The 20,145-nt window shown below is 40.5% G+C and overlaps 2 protein-coding genes across 2 annotated transcripts; both read left to right on the top strand.

Moving 5' to 3' along the window:
• Positions 1 to 313: 313 nt before the first annotated feature.
• Positions 314 to 4,262, top strand: BBS5 (Bardet-Biedl syndrome 5 protein). Its single transcript, XM_028319593.1, has 7 exons — positions 314 to 429; positions 902 to 1,050; positions 1,659 to 1,836; positions 2,076 to 2,166; positions 2,485 to 2,631; positions 3,756 to 3,947; positions 4,034 to 4,262. Exons 1-7 carry the CDS (start codon positions 365 to 367, stop codon positions 4,250 to 4,252), a joined length of 1,041 nt encoding a protein of 346 aa, XP_028175394.1. The 5' UTR covers positions 314 to 364; the 3' UTR covers positions 4,253 to 4,262.
• Positions 4,263 to 5,718: 1,456 nt separating this feature from the next.
• LOC114363776 (microcephalin) lies at positions 5,719 to 18,070 on the top strand. Its single transcript, XM_028319594.1, has 10 exons — positions 5,719 to 5,919; positions 6,042 to 6,106; positions 6,550 to 6,765; positions 7,672 to 7,840; positions 9,514 to 9,683; positions 10,470 to 10,653; positions 12,862 to 13,005; positions 14,241 to 14,386; positions 16,334 to 16,813; positions 17,725 to 18,070. The coding sequence occupies exons 2-10, from the start codon at positions 6,071 to 6,073 to the stop codon at positions 18,043 to 18,045; spliced, it is 1,866 nt and encodes a 621-aa protein (XP_028175395.1). The 5' UTR covers positions 5,719 to 5,919; positions 6,042 to 6,070; the 3' UTR covers positions 18,046 to 18,070.
• The last annotated feature ends 2,075 nt before the right edge of the window (positions 18,071 to 20,145 follow it).

Raw genomic sequence — 20,145 nt, 5'->3', positions numbered from 1 at the left:
TTTTGGCGCGAAAGTTGCTGTGATTTGTTGAAGGTTAATTTAATTAATCGGGTTAAATGGCGATGGGCTCATATTTTAAAGATAAAAGACTTAAAGTTCACATAATGGACGTTTACTTGTCATAGTCACTTAGCCTTAAAATATTTTATCATTTTAGGGCATAAAAGATCTTTACTCAATCCTGAAACTTTGGCAAACAACAAACTCTTAATGAATTGGTCAGAAAATAAACAACTCATAGCGCCATCTAGTTCACGTTATAGTAAAATGTGGTTAAATCGTTGCCATAGCAACACATAACTGTAACAAAACACGGAAATAGAAAACAAAAACATTGTTTTAGTTTTATCGTCCTTTTCAAAAAATGGCCAAGGCTAAAACTGGAGCGGTTTGGGAGGATAGAGAAGTACTTTTCGATCTACCCTTTGCGTAAGTTCTATAACATTATAAGTGCTAAATATTGGTCTAAATTAAATAGAGAATTTTCAATTTTATTTTCTAGTCATCAATGTCCTTGATTAGACACTAAATTCAGCACGTGTAGGTACTACTTACATACTTGGGATAGTATGTATTCTCAAACGATAGTACTTACGCGCATAATGTTATTATAATACGTAGGAGGACCGTTCATTGTGGAAAACCTTGGGGGAAGCCTTTGTCCAGCAGTGGACGTCATTTGGCTGAAACGAACGAATACGTAGGTAGTATAGGAATTTGGGCCTAATGACAAAAGTTAGTTTTTGCTCTGCAAACAAGATCTAAAGTTTTAAAAAACTTCGGATTCTGGCAGCTTTATAAAATTTCTTTATTATGAAAGAAATTTGAACTTACGATTTTTTTTTAAATACGTAGACGCACTACTCTCTCTAACTATGCACTAATACAAAGGCCTTTAAAGCTACCTGAAGCTGCGACCTGGAGAGAAGATCTTTGACCGAATCGAGCCGATTGAGGATACGAAAGGCAACAGCGGCACCAAAGGCAGGATGGTGGTGACCAACTTGAGGATCATCTGGCATTCCTTGTCATCGCCGAGGATTAATCTTTGTAAGAGTCTCCCCATTCTTGGTTTATCAAAACATGATCATTTCTTGAACATTGAATTTCATGCTTTTTGTCATGACCGATTACCATTTAGTGGGAATACTCATTAGATATAACCCAAAGCAAGAACAACTTAGGAAATGCGTCATCTGTGGTCGTGATCCTACAACACAAGAAACCTGAAAGTACAACGGAAGGTCTTGTCTTGTCCAATAAGCATTTAAGCAAAATGATTTTGCATGTTAGTAGGTAGCTACCAGAGGAGAACTAATTAATTACCAACCCTTAATACTACTAGTAGAACTATCAGTCCGCAAGCAAGTAGCAACGCAAATCTAATTTTTTGGCAGTAGCTAAGTATCTTCATTATGATCGGGACTATTCCCACCTGTCGTTCCCATCACTGCAACTCCTGTATAGCCAGGATCTACAGGTCGACCGCCATAAAAACCCAACCAATAAAGGTCAAGTTCATCCCGGGGAAAAGTTAAACTGTCATTGGACCCGCAACGAAATTAGTCAGAAGAACAAGAAGAGTTCGAAATTAAGGTTCGACTTCCCTCCATCTTCATTCTGATACCAATAATACTTTTCTGCGTTAACTGTTTCAGCTATCGGCCTAAACTGCATGATATCAACCAGCACCAAAGTGGTGAACTCTGGCCTGAGAGGCACCACGCAAGCACTGTACGTCTTGGCTGCGTACAAGTCCAACAGATACGAGTTCATCTTCACCAACCTCTCTCCGAACTGCGTCAGACATTACACGTCTGTCGTGGGGGTCCATAAGTAAGTATGTTTTTACTATTGTGAGGTGTTTGACTCAAAGTTAACCAGATGTTAAAAGCCTAGAAGCCTATTCAGTCTTGCTTCAAAAAGGCATCCAGATAAAAAATTTTGATGTATACATCAGCAGGGTAGGCAAATAATTTGAGAATGCCATTAGTAATTGGCATCATTTGTACTACTACTTCTACTGTCAGTATGAATAATTCTTCCACCTGTATAATTTATTGGTATTATTGCAGAGCATACGCTGCTTCAAGAATGTATCGGGATCTGAAACTTAGAGGAGCCATCATACACAGTAAACAACTGAGAATGCTGCCTCAGGAAAAGGTAAGTAATTAGTGGTATATTAAATCCACATCTTTTCATCCTCATCACCACTATCATCAGCTCGTCTAAGATTTCTTCTGGACATAGGTTTCCCCAAAAACTCGATATTTAACTATCTATTCTTCTCAAATCTATTTCAAATTAGTAGGTAGCTTGTATTCATCTACATCTTGAGTCTCATCAGAACTCCATCCAAAAACTAGTAGATTGCATTCATCCTCGCTTCTAATGTGACCAGACTAGCCCACATCCACTTCATTTCAGTTCACACGCTTATCCCTTGTTCTAGATAACCTTTTTCATTGCCACTGTTTTTAGATCTGCCTCAACGAGCACAGCATCTGGAACCTGTCGAGTGACTCCGGCAACCTGGGCACGCTGCTGGTCACCAACGTGCGCGTCGTCTGGTACGCAGAGGTCAACGACGCCTTCAACGTCTCCATGCCTTACATCACTATTGAGAGTGTACGTTTGTGTTTAAATCTAGCAGCAGCTTTTTACCCGACTACGGCAAAGCAAAAAGGAGGGTTATGATTTTGACAGGCTATGTATAGGTATGTATGTATGTTCATGTGTTCCCTCGTAACTTCTAAACCACTTATCAGAATTCGACAAGTGACATATCATTAGAAGCGTCTTAATTGTCCGCTGGTTATAGGCTATATGGGGTTTCACAAAATCTAATGTGGCTCCCTCTAGCGGACAAAACATACAGAGTAAAAAAATAAAGTTAAGATAAATATGCCGTGTTTGGTATCATTTGAAAGCGCTTTACTTGTAGATTTTGAATATATATATATATATTACTAGCATTTGCTTGTGACTTTACCTGTATTCATGGGCTGATTGCATATAATTCACATCTTTTCGTTCGTAGCTTCTTTACTACTAGTTTTATTAGTTCATCAATTTAACTTTTGTTAATATTATGCGCCACAAATACACTTTATCACCAAAATAGTACATAATAAAAAGTAAAAAAACTAAAACCCAACTACGACAAAAAACGACGCTGAAAAAGTATAAAACAAGATTTTCAGAACACTAAACTGAACAAAGTTGCTAATGTAGTTGCATAGTAATTTTCATGTTTGGAAAGGTGTAAGTAGTCACACGTTACATATACCTACCTACCGTAGCACTTTGACAACGTGTGACTGCGGTTTTCCAAACATGAAAATTACTATGCAACTACATTAGCAACTTTGTTCAGTTTAGGTTCTGAAAAATCTTGTTTTATACTTTTTCAGCGTCGTTTTTTGTCGTAGTTGGGTTTTAGTTTTTAAAGATAGAATATACTTTTGTAGATTCGGAATCGGCTTATAAAATAAAAGCTAAGCGCATTCTAATGCCATTTCCAACAGATTCATGTACGAGTTTTGAAGAAATGATAAAGACTTGTTTGCGCTTCTGATTCAGGCTTTAGAGTCAGAAACTTTTAACTGACGGGACGATTACCACTTCTCATTCCCACCGCTACAACTCCTGTCTAAAATCAGGATCTACAGCAGCTTGATAGCCAATAAAAACCTGACCAATGTAGATACTAAGTTGAAGTCTACTTTTAAAATCTTGATTTATCTTTTTAGATCTCCATCCGCGACTCCAAATTCGGCGAAGCCCTCGTGTTTGTCGTGCGTCCCACGTCTGGAGGTTACGTGCTGGGCTTCAGATGTGACCCTAAGGAGAGGCTGAGACCCCTGCTGACGGAGCTGCAAGCTTTGCACCAGGCGTACACTGAAAGACCCATCTTTGGCTTGGAAATGACTTGGGGCAATGAGGTCAGTGTTAAAACTTTAGGCAATAAGCATATTCTTTTTGAGACGACCTACTTCAATTGCTAATCCTGGCTGTTACTTTTTTACAGACATCGAAACCAACTACTGACGACATCGAAGAGCTGGAAGAAATAGGGGAACCTAGAGGAGAAATGGGCCCAAATCTGTATTTAGCCTCTCAACTGTCACAGAATAAAGGAGAAGCTGAAGTACAGCCGGTGTATAGCCCTTACTTGGGATTAGCAATTGAACCCTTGAAAGAAGGGTTCACGTTGAAGAGTTTATTTGAAGTTCAAACAACATCCTAAAATGTAGATGTTTTGTTAATAAATAGATTTTATAAATCTAAATACTGATTTATTTAACCCCGTCCTTTTAGGCTATACGTAATTTATTTAGCATCTTTTCAAAAGCTAGATGCATTGTGTTGTGAGTAGAGATGGGTAGTGGGTTAAAACCCATTTCACCCGATTGGGTTAAAACTGGGTGATTTGGGTAAAAACCCGGTTTTTACCCATTATCACCCATTCTGGTGGGTGAAAACAAAAATAGCGTTTTTTAAAGTGAGAAGTGGTATTTGTTGCTAAGGGGGCGTTCTAGTGTTACGTAATGCAATCTGGGGGGAGAGGAGGGCTTGAAAAACGTTACAATGGGTTACAGGGGCGGAAGGGCGGTTCGATTTCAAGTTTTTAAGCAGAAGTACTTTGTAGTTGGTGTTGTTTTTTTTAACTTTATACCGTAATGTCATCAAAGAGAGAGTTTGGCATCTTTGGCATCCCCCCCTCCATGTCCTTGCCATGATCACAAATTATTGTGTTCCTACTAAATTTCTTCTAAATCGGTTCAACGATTCTTGAAATAACACCATTTTATAAAATAATTGGTCACATCATCATAACGTGATCAATTTTACGATTTGGCCACGATATAAATGCATATTAGTGTTAAAGGAGTTGTCCCAAAATGTATGGAGCCTAGGCCCACAACCTGTACACCTACCAAAAAGAAGGGCTTTTAAATGTACAACAGTTTCTTATCATTCAATTTCTTTTAAATAGCTTAGTTTATTCGCTTAAAACAAAAGATTGTTAAGAAAATAGCAATACTCAACCACAAAAACCATCATGGTGGACGAATGTCATTTTGATGACATCTGTCACTTTTGACATTAAGTCGTATCTTGGTGGAGAGTGACAGATGAAATCTGACAGCGAGAGTCTATGGTTCATCTTTTTTTTTATCTGACGCCATACGCCATCTTGTGTATGCATTTGAGAATGATAATTCATGAATAGTTTTTGATTTTGAGCGGCTAAATTATATGCTAGATATAGTTATTTATATTTTTCCCTTAATCAGTAGATTTTTCTTGATTTTTGATATGGCGTACAACCTCCGGGCCGAAATTGGGACAACTCCTTTGACTTATTACTTATTAATCAATAAACTTAAATGAGAAAAATTCAATAAAAATAAAGAAAAGATACCAATTGAAATAATTATAAAATTATTTGTTTTCACCCGGTGTAAACACCCACGGGTGGAATGAAACGGGTTTTTATTGGGTTTTTACCCGGGTGGAAACCCATCTCTAGTTGTGAGACCACCGAATATTAAACTCCTAGCAGGATATAGTCGTGGCTAAAAACTAAAGTTTCATGTCCATAACTATAGCTCATAAAAAAGTTAAACAGACAAGTTCAAACCTGTCACCTGTCAAACAAAAAAAGCAAACAGCTGTTTATTTATGTTTGCATGTTTATTTTCGAAGTTTCTCATATGTTTTTTGAGAATTTTATTAATAATCATAGTCCCTGAGACAGTATTTGATGTTTATTATGTTTTAAAACCATACCAAGGTCATAAACCGTGGGTAACCTAAATGAGAAGTGTTTTTCGTTGCTTGTTTTTGACTTACCTAATTACTAGGTAAAAAAGCTATTTATTGACTAACTAGAAGCGTCTATCCCTCAAGGTAATCAAGAATATTGGCTAATATACGTATTAACCTTCATTTTATGTTTTAAATAAGTGTACAATGTAGTGGTTGATGGTTCTGTTTTTGTAATTTTATTTTTGAATTTTGTGTTGTTTTAGTGGTAGTGGTATTTTATATAGACAGGAAAATGAATAAAGAAAATAATAGGAGTGCAGCTGGTCTGGTAAGTAACCTATTTCTATAATTTCTATCATATTTACTCATTTAAGCATCCTTCAACTAGAACCTAAATAGTGTGATTTTTCAGGAACATTTTATGTTGTCCGCTTCTTGTTGTCAATAATATCGTCCCAATATCATTAACATTCCATGTCTGTAGTAAATCAAGATATTATGTCTGTAGTTAGCTTTGTAACTCAAATGAACATTTATTAATTGCTGCTGTTTTTGTAATAAGCTATATTCGTCAACTTAACTACAACTTATTGGCTACTTTGGATATCATGAACTATTTGATGCTGACTGTACTGTTAATATGTAATAATTTTATCTATCTAATATGTAAATTAATAACACATGCAATATAATTATAATAGGAAATCCATCTACTACTGATACTCTTCATACAAATCAGCTGTTAATCTTAGCCAATATTTCTAATTTCAGCGACGCTCAGCCATTGCTGAAAGAATCCGTCTGCGAGAAGAATGGTCAGAACTGAAGGGAAAACCGGACCCGCTCAGTCCAAGCAACCGACTGCCAGGGAGACCCGTGACAAAGAAGAAACCAACGATTGCGAAACGAAATAATGTCTTCAAAAAACCAGTCGTAACTAATTCTAATACAAAGAACAATCTAGCAAGAGATGTCTTGACTGCAAAAGTAAGTGCTAATCCTTCTTTCAGCTTAAGTAAAAATAAGTCAGGTAAAAATAAAATACAATGTCAGTGTTGGACCTTATAGTTCCCCTGTAGTACAAAGGTTACAAACCTACCGTTTGGTAGACTATTATGGTGAATCTACTCCTCACACAAGCATGTAATTAAGTTAGCTGGAGGGGTTAAAGGATTTGTTAAATTGTCACACTGGATGCGGTTAGCAGTCAGGTCAAAGTAAACACATTCCGCATTGTGTATGATTCCCCTTGCCCAACACAAATCCTACTAGTCCTACTTTCTGCTAATTCTACTATCCTACTAATATTACAAAGGCGAAAGTTTGGATGTCATGTTTTTTGGATGTTTGTTACCTAGTATTCTTTCACGTAAAAACTACGCTGATTTTGTTGAAACTTTACAGTATTATTGTTTATAACCCAGATTAACATAATATAGGCTTTAATTTATGACGTTATTTGACAAATAAATTTCAATAAATAAATAAGACGTGCCTAAAAAGCGCCATCTTTTACCCAAGTGGGGCCACAAACAAGAGATACAGATTAATTGAATCAAACTGTAAAAAATGTGGAATATTAAGCTATAATAATAAAAAGCGCCATCTATCAACATGATATCTAACGGGGGTAAAACGAGGTCCACGCGTACGAAGTCGCGGGCTGCCGCTAGTTAATAATATTATCTTTTCTATTTAAATTGATTAGTGGTTAACGACCCCATAGCCAGCGACAGGGAAAGGTGGAAAAAAAAGATGGAGGAGGCTTTCACCCAAGTGGGGCCACAAACAAGAGATATAGATTAATTGAATCAAACTGTAAAATTGTGGAATAAAAAGCTATAATAATAATAATAAATAATAATAACGACCCCATTAAAAAAACCTTTTCAGGTGGCCCAAAGCGTTGCGATGTCAAGCGAAGTGCTGGTAGGCGTGGTAGCGCTGGTGGAAGTGGGGGCGGAGTCCCGCGCTCTGGCGCTGCGGGCGGCGCTCACTGCACTAGGGGCTTCGGTCGTGCCCGCTTGGAGCCCTATCGTCACGCATCTGGTCTGGGCTCATGGTGAGATTGTTAGAAACATAAGAAAAAAAAGTGGTATATCCGTTAAGCTAGCACCCATAAGGCTGGTTTTAGAATCGCGCTGACCGCTCGCTGATCGTCGGCGCTGACAAATCAAAATGTATGTAATTGCAGGGAACGTTTCTGAGTGACAAGTAGAACTTGGACACACAGGAGTTGTAGCGGTAAGAACTAGAGTCCTATCGTCACGCATCTGGTTTGGGCTCAAGGTCAGATTGTTAGGTTAGGCACAAAGCATGCAAATGTCAAGTAAAGTCACCATGCTGGGCCTTCGCTCGTGCATTCTTGGAGCCCTATCGTCACGCATCTGGTTTGGGCTCAAGGTGAGATAAAATTAGGCACAAAGTGTCACGCGACGCATCTGGTTTTTGTAGGTGAGATGGTTAGGCTAGGCACAAAGCATGCAAATGTCAAGTAAAGTCACCATGCTGGGCCTTCGCTCGTGCATTCTTGGAGCCCTATCGTCACGCATCTGGTTTGGGCTCAAGGTGAGATTGTTAGAAACATAAGAAAAAAAAGTAGTATATCTGTTAAGCTAGCACCCATAACACAAGCATATTAGTTGCTTATTTTGGGGCTAGATGGCTTTCACCAGTTGGATTTTCATTGGTGACCGGCAAGCTGTAGATCTTGGACACACAGGAGTTGTAGCAGTGAGAAATAGTCTAATCGCCACTCATCTTGTTTGGGCTCAAGGTGAGATTGTAAAATTAGGCGCAGTGTGCAGATGTCAAAGGAAGTTAAAGTCACCACGCTGGGGCTTCGCTCGTGCATTCTTGGAGCCCTATCGTCACGCATCTTGTTTGGGCTCAAGGTGAGATTGTTAGGGACATAAGAAAAAAAAGTAGTATATCCGTTAAGCTAGCACCCATACGGCTGGTTTTAGAATCGCGCTGACCGCTCGCTGATCGTCGGCGCTGACAAATCAAAATGTATGTAATTGCAGGGAACGTTTCTGAGTGACAAGTAGAACTTGGACACACAGGAGTTGTAGCAGTGAAAACTAGAGCCCTATCGTCACGCATCTGGTTTGGGCTCAAGGTATGATTGTAAAATTACGCACAAAGCATGCAGATGTCAAATGAAGTCAAAGTCACCGAGTTGGGGCTTCGCTCGTGCATTCTTGGAGCCCTATCGTCACGCATCTGGTTTGGGCTCAAGATAAGGTTGTTAGGAAGATTAGTAGTTTTCATTTAATTATTGGATCGATAATCACAAGTGTCTGAATTAAACTTGGCTTTCACCCGTTGGGTTTTTCATTAGTGACCGCCAAGCTGTAGATCACAAGAGTTGTAGTGGTGAGAACTAGAGTCTTATCGTCACGCATCTGGTTTGGACTCAAGATATATCAGTTATTTTCATTTCATGATTGGATCGATAATCCACAACTGACAACTAAACTTCACTGGTTGTTGGGTTTTTATTGGCTGTCAAGCTGTAGATCCTGGCTACACATAGTTGCAGCGGTGGGAACGAGAGGTGGGAATACTCCCGTTTTATTAATCCACAACACGCGTGGTGCTGTGGATTCTTTAGCTTAATCTAAATGTGTTTGTATAGCATGAAGGATTATCACTTCCATAGATTATTTATCATAACTTTTTATTAATTTAAAAACTACAAAACATGTAATCACGCACGTTTATTTATTGCAGGCGGCTGCCGCGCCACCCGTGCTAAAGCCCGCGCGCTCGCATCTCGGCTGGTGTCTCCTTTGTGGGTGGAGGCGTGCGCGGCATCCAACAAGAGGCTGCCCGAGCAGGCCTTCCCAGCCGCCGCTAGGGCTTCGGACTTACCCTCGCCGAGGACGCTGAGACAGCTACTGGTAAGTTATAGCTACTATCCAGTCTATTTGTCCACTATCAAGCCTATTTGGCTTGGCAACTATACAGCCTATTTGTCCACTATCCAGCCTATTTGTCCACTATCCAGCCTATTGGTCCACTATCCATCCAGCTTATTTGGCAACTATCCAGCCTATTTGTCCTGCGCTGACAACTCGGCTGGTGTCTCCTTTATGGGTGGAGGCCTGCGCTGCCTCTAACAAAAGGCTGCCCGAGCAGGCCTTCCCAGCGGCCGCTAGGGCTTCCGACCTGCCCTTGCCGAGGACACTGAGACAGCTGCTGGTAAGTTGTAGCCGCTATCCAGTCTATTTGTCCACTATCCAGCCTATTTGTGCAGGTTCAGCCTATTTTGCCACTATCCAGCCCATTTGTCCACTATCCGGCCTTCCTCGCCGATAGGGCTTTGCTTGCGGATGCTAAGGCAGTAGTAGTAGGTAGTAAGGCAGAAGTAGAAAAATTAGTTTAGTCACTATACAGCCCATTTGTCCACTATCCATCCTATTTATCCACTATCCATCCTATTTATCCACTATCCATCCTATTTATCCACTATCCATCCTATTTATCCACTATCCATCCTATTTATCCACTATCCATCCTATTCATTCACTATCAATCCTATTTATCCACTATCCATCCTATTTATCCACTATCCAGCCTATTTATCCACTGTCCAGTATATTTGTCACGCGTCAAAGCGCTCAAACCACTATCTAGCATATTTTTCCCACGTCAAAGCGCTCAATCATTATCTTTCTAAATTCCAGAAAAAAGCCGAAATGGAGAATATATCCCTACTAGACTTGCTCTCCGACAAGGAAGACGACAAAGACAAGCCTCGCCTGAGGCTGTCAAGTGAGACTGAGCTCGACACATCTGAAGAAAAGACCACGGATACGTCTCACGACTCGTCGCGAGACCGATCCACAGATGCGTCGAGGGACAAGACTGGTGAGTGTTATCATATCTGACCCTTATCAGGAGACAAAGACAAGGAAGACGACAAAGACAAGCCTCGCCTGAGGCTGTTCAGCGAGACCGAACATCAGAAGAAAAGACGATACGTCCCATGACTTGTCGCGAGAGAAGACTGGTGTGTGTTTGCTTCGTTTGTTTTAGTGTCTTTTTTAGAGTTTAAAATCTTTAGATCTTTCAAGTGAAGGAGTGCATCTACTACATATAAATAACATTAGGTTTGATTGCGGTCAAATAGCTGCCTTTTGCTCAATAGTAAAAAAAAGTTAAAAAGGCAGAATAATTACTCACAAAATGGGGCTACCCGTCTGTTTTTATTCACAGCGTATGTTACATTATTTTAAAAATGACGATTTATAATAAATGTTTAAAGGCACTGGGTCTCTATCAGAAGGAACTCTAAGGGTGGAATCTCCATAGGCGTGGGTTAACGGGCAAGGAGATAATATCTTGGATGGTTGACAATCACTTTTCCTACAATTTAACGTTCCACCAAACTCTTTTTTTTTTTTTNTGGATTTTGGTGTAAGTCCTGACGCTTCCATATATGAAATACCCTCCTGAGACATCACCTGTTTAATTTTCCGTTGTCTAATATGTTCCGGGCAATTTTTGTCTGTGGCTAGGTGGGAGCCTGAGCAAAGGAGGCACGATGACCTTTCCTCTGCAATGTTGCAGTTATCTCCTACATGATTCTGTGCACAACGGTAGCACCGAGGTTGAGAACGGCATTGTGTTTTAATGTGGCCAAATCTGCAACAGTTGTGACATTGGATGGTGGGAAGTTGGTAGGATTCCACTACCATTGAAGTATGGAAAGAGTACACCCTTTTTGGTAGTTTTTGCCCTGAAAAAGTCAGAACCACGGTTTGAGATGGTGTCCATGTGGCTTTACCATTGACAATGGTTTTACGGTTGAGCCGTCTGGCTTTCAGGACAATCCCGAAACCCTCTGGGATTTCTAAAGAGTCTATGAACTCATCCAGAGACCAGTCGGTTGGTACTCCGCGCACTAAGCCCATGCGAGTCACGTGGTAGGTGGGAATCATTGCTGTGTACTTATTTTCAGTCAATAATTGGCAGGTGACAAATTTATTGGCTTCTTCCCCATTGGAAAACTCAATTATTATTCTGTTACGTCCAGCGGCTTTAATACCATCTCGGACGATACCCTTCACGCCATTACGATGGACCAGTTGGCCAAACTTAATGGGGCGAATGGTAGTGCCCGCTGCAGGGTCAGGTACGGTACGAGAAACTTGAACAATAAAGGGACCATGGTCATCACTGGTGTATGTACGGGATTCCAAGAAACTGGGGTGCGTGTAAATCGATTGTTGCGAAGCCGAGGGATCCACATCACCCGTTCCCCTTGTTCTTTTATCTACGCTCGTCGTAGAATTTGGTACTTCCGAAGGAAGTTTATGTTTCCTATTGGCTTGGCTTACAGACGAAAAAACGGGTGGCGACAACATGTCTTCATCCGGAGGGTCCGGAGGCTCCGGCGTGAGGACGCTCATTGTACAACGACCAAAATCGGTTTTAATTAAACTAATACGAGACAAACAAGATGTTAGTAAGTACTTACCTGGCTAGCCACCACCCACACACAATAAAAACTCAAAACGAAAGAGAAAATCCCACAAATAGTGACTGAAAGTATCGCAACGACGCGGATCCTTCAACCACCGACGGCAGAATCTCGTAAATTCCTCCACCAAACTCAACACGCTTTCAAAGATAACCTCGTAGCCGCTTGCTCACACTTGACATCACAAAACTGATTGACAGTTACCTTTTTCTGCGCATTAGTCGGGTGTTACGTTTAGGAATCACAAACCTTCCGCTCTACAGATTTATGCAGATAACATAATAATTATTAAGATTGGTACTATTAATCATCAATAATAATTGCAGCATCTGTGTCCGGCGCCGACATGTTTATTTATTGAAACTTTTTGATATCCAAAACCAAATCTATATAGAATTTCTTGTTTCTGAATACGTCAGCGATTTGATAAGTGACGCTGTCATGACCGTAAACAAAGTTCATTTTATCAACCAGTTTCGGGCTAAGCTGCTCGAATTTGCCCCACATCTGGTTATTTATACCGGGTGTATTCCCCACCAATGTCCCTAACCACAGGTATTTATTATTTATTCACATTCTACCCTCATTTCTAGACATCGAAACTCGCGTGAACACCGCGCCGCGACGAGCCCTGCCTGTTTCCATCAGTCCGGCGCCGCCTGCCAAGTCTAGAAGGAAACTCTTCACGCAGAAGGAGGCAGAGGAAACCAAGAATACGGCTTCGGATGATGAGTCTGGTAAGAAAGCTGTCTCTTTGAAAAACGTTGCATGCTTCCATAATATCTTGCCTGGTACGCTTGTGAAAGTAAAGAATCGCATCCATGGCGTCTCCACCGCATCCGCTCCGCTTTGAAACCAGTAGCTCACTAACTGTGCAGCTAGTAGCTCGTTGGGACAAAACATTTTACTATCCGTTCGCGATAAGTTTGCCGCTGGCGATATGACGTCACTCGAAGGGAAACGTCTATAACTATAGCAAATTATGTTAAAAATATTTTTTATTTATTAATATTGATAAAAATTGTGTATTTGCGTAAAATAAGACGCATTAATTGCGTTTAATCACCAACTAATTGCGTTCCACGGACCGGCAAACTTAGCGCGAACGGGTAGTTAAGAGATGTCCCATCGAGTAACGGTGTGACTGTTTGGTTGTGACTCGTTGGGAACAAACGATTTACGCCATTCATTTATCGTCTTAAATCATCAGTAGGTTAAAAACGGTGCTCAATATCAACAGAATGGTTGTGTTCGGCGAAAATAAGCGCTTATAAGCAAAATGGCGATCGGTACGACAATTTTCGGTGTGGACACATTTGCTAATTTTTTTTTTTAAATACTTTTGCACTAAAAAACTGTACAGTGGAATTTTAATAGTGACATGTTTCATTCATTTTTAGCAGTGCCGCTTAGCGATCGCCATTTTGCTTACAAGCGATCCCAAGCTCTTTTTTTCCGCCAAGCGCACCCAATGTCATACTGCCATATTTGTTTCTTAGAGTGCCCTAATCTATTGACTAAACAATACGCAATAAATCATTACTACATATTATGAAACAAAGTCGCTTTCCTGTCTGTCGGTCCCTATGTATGCTTCGATCTTTAAAACTATGCAACTGATTTGGACGTTTTTTTAATAGATAAGAGTGATTCAAGAGGACCGTCCTCTTTTAAGTGTAATACATTGTACCTGTGCGAAACAGGGGCGGGTCGCTAGTAAATCTATACTTCTATACTATCTTATAATACTAGTATTATAAATGCAAAAGTAACTCTGTCTGTCTCACTTTCACGCCTAAACCACTGAACCGATTTTGATGAAATTTGGTATAGCGATAATTTGAGTCCCGGGAAAGGACATGGGATAGTTTTTATCCCGGTTTTTGTAACAGGGACGCGCGCGATAAAGTTTTTCTGTGACAGACAAAATTCCAGGAGAGCTAGTAAATAAATAACTTACCTTCTACCCCAGACGCAGACACCACCAACCCCCCCAAAGCGGCCAAGCCAACTCAGCGCTCGCGCAAGTGCCTGGCGCGCGCCGAGAGACTCGCTCGCAAACTGGTCGCCGCCGCCACGCCGCGCGTTGCCAGCGCCAACGTTGACAAGCCTAGGATCGTAAGTACATCTTAGAGCTTAGTTTTTATAGAGAGCACTTTAGGAAGACCTTAATAGGTACTTCAGGAAGCCCATACGGTTAATTAGGGTCAGATTAAAGCCTGGTCCGTGAGCACGTAGAATCCCGTCCAATGACCCCAAGCTGCCCATCCTTGTCGCTCGCACGTAATTATGTTGCTGTCGCGCTCGCACACTCACTGCGGGCGCCCGTCGCACAGTCGCGACAGCAATATAATTACGCGTGAGCGATAAGGATGGGTAGCTTGGGGTCATTGGACGGGATTCTACGTGCTCACGGACCAGGCTTTACAAGTGCCTGGCGCGCGCCAGCTGGTCGCCGCCGCCACGCCGCGCGTTGCCAGCGCAAACGTTGACAAGCCTAGGATCGTAAGTACATTTTAGAGCTTAGTTTTTATAGCGAGTACTTTCGTCGTCGTTTCAGCCGAAAGACGTCCACTGCTGGACAAAGGCCTCCCCCAAAGATTTCCACAAAGACCGGTCCTGCGCCGCTTGCATCCAGGTACTTCCCGCGACCGTCACCAGATCGTCGGTCCACCTAGTGGGAGGCCTGCCCACGCTACGTCTTCCGGCTCGTGGTCGCCACTCAAGAACGTTCCTGCCCCAGCGGCCATCAGCTCTTCGAGCTATGTGCCCCGCCCACTGCCACTTGATTTTAGCGATTCTGCGGGCTATGACAGTCACTCTGGTTCTCCTACGGATCTCCTCATTTCTGATTCGATCACGCAGGGAAACTCCGAGCATAGCACGCTCCATCGCTCTTTGGGTTACCTTGAGCCTTCTTATGAGGCCCATAGTAAGCGACCACGTCTCAGAGCCATACACCATCACTGGCAACACACACTGGTCAAATACTTAAGGAAGTACTTTAGGAAGACCTTAATAGGTTCTTCAGGCAGCCCATACGGTTAATTAGGGTCAGACTACAAGTGCCTGGCGCGCGCCGAGAGACTCGCTCGCAAACTGGTCGCCGCCGCCACGCCGCGCGTTGCCAGCGCCAACGTTGACAAGCCTAGGATCGTAAGTACATTTTAGAATTTAATAGCTTTTATGGAGAGTACTTTGGGAAATTGGGAAGTCCATAGATCCACGGGAAAACTAAAGTAACCGACAGTCAACTAGACCAAAGGTGTTAACCTTAAGGCAGAGAATACCCAATGGCATTAAGTTCGCCTTATGAACCAAGTATATAGCATGAAAGAATAATTAAATAGCCCGCAGAATTACCAACTTAACTAGCATTTCAAAGATCGTAGAGCTGTTGGCCGATGGGGCAGAAAAGTTCTCAAGTGGCGAACATGAGCCGGCATACGTACTTTAGGGAGGCCTTTGTCCAGCTGTGGACGTCATTTGTCTGAAACGAATGAACACACCTAGTGTGTCACATGACATGGCTGCCTAAAAAACACTGCTTGCTAGCTATCTTTTAGCCTATGGCAGTCCATTGCTGCATTATTTAATAAAGGGATATTGAGCTAAAAAAAAGTGTAGGTACCCAATATGACAGCTGACAATAAATGTTAAGTCCCCTTAACTAAACTGTGTACAAACACAAATGTGTCATCAATGCAACAGTTTGTGCAAGCGATGTAACTTTAAAAAAAAAAAACATTTTTCCTGTATTCGTAGTTTAGGTTCTATTATGTTTTCCTTGTCTACTATATAAAAATAAGTCGGATTTTCCTCCCTGACGCTATAACTCCAGAACGCACGAACCGATTTCCACGGTTTTGCATTCGTTGGAAAGGTCTCGGGCTCCGTGAGGTTCATAGCAAAGAAAATTCAGGAAAAATTTCAACAGAAAAGCGGGAAGGGGGTAAAACGGGAACCACGCGTACGAAGTCGCGGGCGGCCGCTAGTTATGTATAAAAAGAAGAAAGAGAGGCATTATAATATTCTAATCATTATTTCATTTTCCAAACCTTTCAGGTGCTAACAGGCATGGGTCGCAGCGAGCGTCAAGAGTTATCAACCGCCATCCGTTCCATGGACGGTCGCATCCAAGCGCACGTCACGAGAAAAACCACGCACGTACTACTCGGCTCGTGCCGTGATGACGACGAAAATCACTGCTCCGGTATCGCTTCCAGTCACTTGAATCCTAAACGCGGTGTAACAGTGACAAAGTGCAGTGACAGAACTAACGTGAACTGTGATTATTTATCTGTGAATAACTGTGATATATCGGGAGTGACAAATATAAATGATTTGAGGCTATCAGGTGTGACAAATGAACCGTTGGTGGTACATCGGAGTGATATTCAAAAGGCTAGGACTTTGAATGCCTTGGCTGGGGCGGCTAGGGGTTGTAGAGTGTTGTATGCCAAGTGGGCTACAGACTCTAAAGAAGCGGGGAAATGGATCCATCACCACGGATATGAGGTGCCGCATTTGAGAAAGATTTCTCTGGTAATTATGTTTATTTTTTCGTTTATTGTATTGTTTTGATGGGTTTTGCAGCATGTCTGTTACTAATACTAATCTGTTGAAGGTGTTGTCTTGTTTTAACAAAAAAATGCACCATTTTAAGGGACCACATTCATCTGTGCCTAACGTTTCCTAAACTGTTTTTTTTATAACTTGAAATAATCTGAAACCTGCTTTATGGTGAGTGGTTCCAATATTATGCTGTGACATACTATTCATTGTTAAAATAGCTATGCATGATAATTGCAAGTCATTTACATTAGTAACACTAATAAAATGCTAAATTATTGCTATTTTTCTGTCTGTACAAGCAGCGTCAAATAGTTCGTGACACCCAAAGTGGCCAAAAAGTTGACAACACAACCGAGGGCTATCGTTTTTATACTTAACAGTTGGTACCCCTGGCGATTGACAGGACCTTACTCTACAGTGGTGCCATCTTAATGAGTGCAAATGCAATAGTCCTCCTATCACTTTAGCGCTCACCAGTTGGTGCCACTGTCTTCGCTACTAGCAAGTGACAGGACCTTACTCTACAGTGGCGCTAACTGGTGAGCGCTAAAACGATAGCCCTCGAGTATTTGACGTTGACTGTACTATTAAGGCTGAGTTGCACCAACTTACTTTAACCGTAACTATAACAATAACCGGTGTTTTTATATGGAGGTTGACAGATTTTTGACGTTTCTTAAAGTAAGATGGTGCAACCCAGCCTTAGTTGCTCAAATCAAATACGCATGCGATAACTTCAAGCTATTAACAACATTGGTAACGTGACGTGTTTTTTAAATTAGTTTGAGATGTAACTCTTAACGCTAAAAATTAAATAACTATTGGTGACGTGGTATTAAGTTAATGTTGATTACTGACGAAATATAATCTATTTCTTCCAGAAAGCGCGCATAGAACGCTCCGCCCTAGGCCGTATGCGTTCAGAATACGCTTACGACATTTTCAACGGCATGAAAGTCCTTATAACCCCCCAAACGGACCAAAAAGATGCGGCCATACAACTGCTCAAACTCTGCGGTGCTGTCGTCATAGATGGCAGCACCGGGCAACATGGCGCCTTTGACATGACGTTGGGTAGTTCAGAAGGGGAGGTCAGCTCAAAATGGGTGTTTGACAGCGTGGCGGCTGGGAGAATGAGAACCACGAGGCGATATGTGAATAATCCGCTGTCTTGTACGGTGATTACTCAAAGTGATAGGTGATCAAGATTTTGATCAGTGTTGATGATGATGAACTACACTGAACTGTCTTACCAAACACATTGACAGGAGGGCGTCACCATCGTATAGTGTCCAACGTGAAAAAAATTGGAACCAGGATCCGGTATTGACGATGTCACCCCCCTGTTAATGTCACGGGTGGGACAGGACAGTTCGTTGTTGTTCATCAATACTAATGGATGTACAGTGTATGACATATTGGAAGTGATTATGATAGATTTCATGATTGAGTAAAATATCAGGTGATAAAAAAACTAACTGTGAAATCAAATCATGGTTTTTTTGGAAAAAAGGGACGATTCTCATCAATATACAATGAGGGTTTTCGCGAATGAAAAATCCGCCAGATGGCAATACGTAGACGCGAGGTCCAAATGCTTCTTCTTCTTCTTTTATTATGGCAACGGCTTGGTTTTGAGAACCATGATTTCGCCAATGTCACGTAAACAGTTTTGACAAAGTAACAGGGTTTACAAAAAACAAAAATATTTAACGTTTCTAATAATAAGCAAAATTAATGCTGCATGATTGGTTATTTTTGACATGACATTGACATATATGTCAAAATCCACCAATCACGCAGCAGTCAGACTCCACATCCACGTCCCGCCATCTAGCGGATCTTTCATTCGCGAAAACCCTCATTGATAACACAACAAATCTTAGTACCTATTACATATATTACCTACTACTATGATAATATTGATAATTTAAAAGCTTTGTCATAAATATTTACTACAGCTAAGAATTTAATCTTTCGTACTAATTCATTTTTATTTTTATATAACCAAATTGTTAGTTTTAAAAATCATGTTGTTTAAATTGTGCCATGAAGTGCTAAAAGGTGCATGATTTATATTGTAAATTATAAGTAACTTATTTCTTTTACCAGTATGTATAAGAGTAATTTAATTTCTTAAATGTATTATTATAATAATGCTATAATAACTTTGCGAATAATGTCAAACAGAAATGTTATTTTACTAAAATTGTTTGGAAATAAACGAAAAATTTATATAAATGTTCATAGTTTTATTTAACGACATCTTGCACAGTGAGATTCACTTTTATATCGTAGTACTATCTTCGCAACAACGAATTGTCACGTTTGCTCGGTAGATGGCACCACTGTCTTTAACGACAGACACAAAATTATTTTACAAATAAAATTAAATAATTTTTGGTCAATAATTTTGACTAATTTGAGCTATTATTAAAATAAATTAAGAACGTTATGAAATAATTTAATTAATACAATCGATTACATTGTCCCAAAATGTGAAAATACCTTTTGGTTTCAAAGTTACGTATTTTGATGCCATATTTTTTCTCATGGTTTTCTCATCACACCCAGTTCTAACCATAAAGTTAACAAACCATTTAACTTTATAGTCCTTACTAAACTATGACCACTAAGGGAATTGAACCAACTGATTAATATGAGAACATTTAGGTTTTTCGCCACGCGGCATGCGCAGGAGTGTTCCAGGTGTGCACTTCCCGATTTTAACGTTTCGGATCGAAACGTCATTGGCGTCATATAGCTCCTCCTGAGATTCGGACCCAGGACCGAGACCCTCAATATTTACCTCTAAACAACAAAGACGTTACTTACCCACACCTACTTAATTCGATTAAGGGTGAATTCGACCAAAGAGTCAATATTAATCTCAGAATAAATCGTCAGTTTTTAACCGACTTCAAAAAAGGAGGAGGTTATATGTTCGGCTGTAGGTATGTATTTTTTTTTACATAAATTTCCCATACTGAAACTGTCAATGTGCCAGTTATACCAGGAGATATTCTCGGATAAACGTTTGGTCGAATCGGGCCTAAGTATTACTAAATAATAGAATACCTATCAATTAATAATTATTTATTTTCGCTGGTTTTTAAATTCATGTCATTAGTCCCACTAATGATGTTCCTCTCCCTTAGCTTTACGATGAATCTGTTAGCTATCATTAATCAAAATAATTTAAAACATACGAGTAGATAAAAGCCTATCTAAATAGCTTTTTAATAAATACCCGCCGTTCAAATTATTTATGTCACACCATTAGTATAAATAGTAAATAATTG

This window comes from Ostrinia furnacalis, unplaced genomic scaffold (assembly GCF_004193835.3).
Source record: "Ostrinia furnacalis isolate ACB-3 unplaced genomic scaffold, ASM419383v2 OfSCF7285, whole genome shotgun sequence".
NCBI lineage: Eukaryota > Metazoa > Arthropoda > Insecta > Lepidoptera > Crambidae > Ostrinia > Ostrinia furnacalis.
Note: the sequence above shows the minus strand (reverse complement) of the source record. Positions and strands in the feature narration are given on the sequence as shown.

Bases quoted from the DNA above. Each gene is read 5' to 3' on its own strand.
- BBS5 (XM_028319593.1), top strand. From the start codon at position 365: ATGGCCAAGGCTAAAACTGGAGCGGTTTGGGAGGATAGAGAAGTACTT. The intron at 430-901 runs GTAAGTTCTATA...AGGCCTTTAAAG, and splicing joins CTTTTCGATCTACCCTTTGC to CTACCTGAAGCTGCGACCTG. The intron at 2,167-2,484 runs GTAAGTAATTAG...CACTGTTTTTAG, and splicing joins GAATGCTGCCTCAGGAAAAG to ATCTGCCTCAACGAGCACAG.
- LOC114363776 (XM_028319594.1), top strand. From the start codon at position 6,071: ATGAATAAAGAAAATAATAGGAGTGCAGCTGGTCTG. The intron at 7,841-9,513 runs GTGAGATTGTTA...TATTTATTGCAG, and splicing joins GCATCTGGTCTGGGCTCATG to GCGGCTGCCGCGCCACCCGT. The intron at 16,814-17,724 runs GTAATTATGTTT...TATTTCTTCCAG, and splicing joins ATTTGAGAAAGATTTCTCTG to AAAGCGCGCATAGAACGCTC.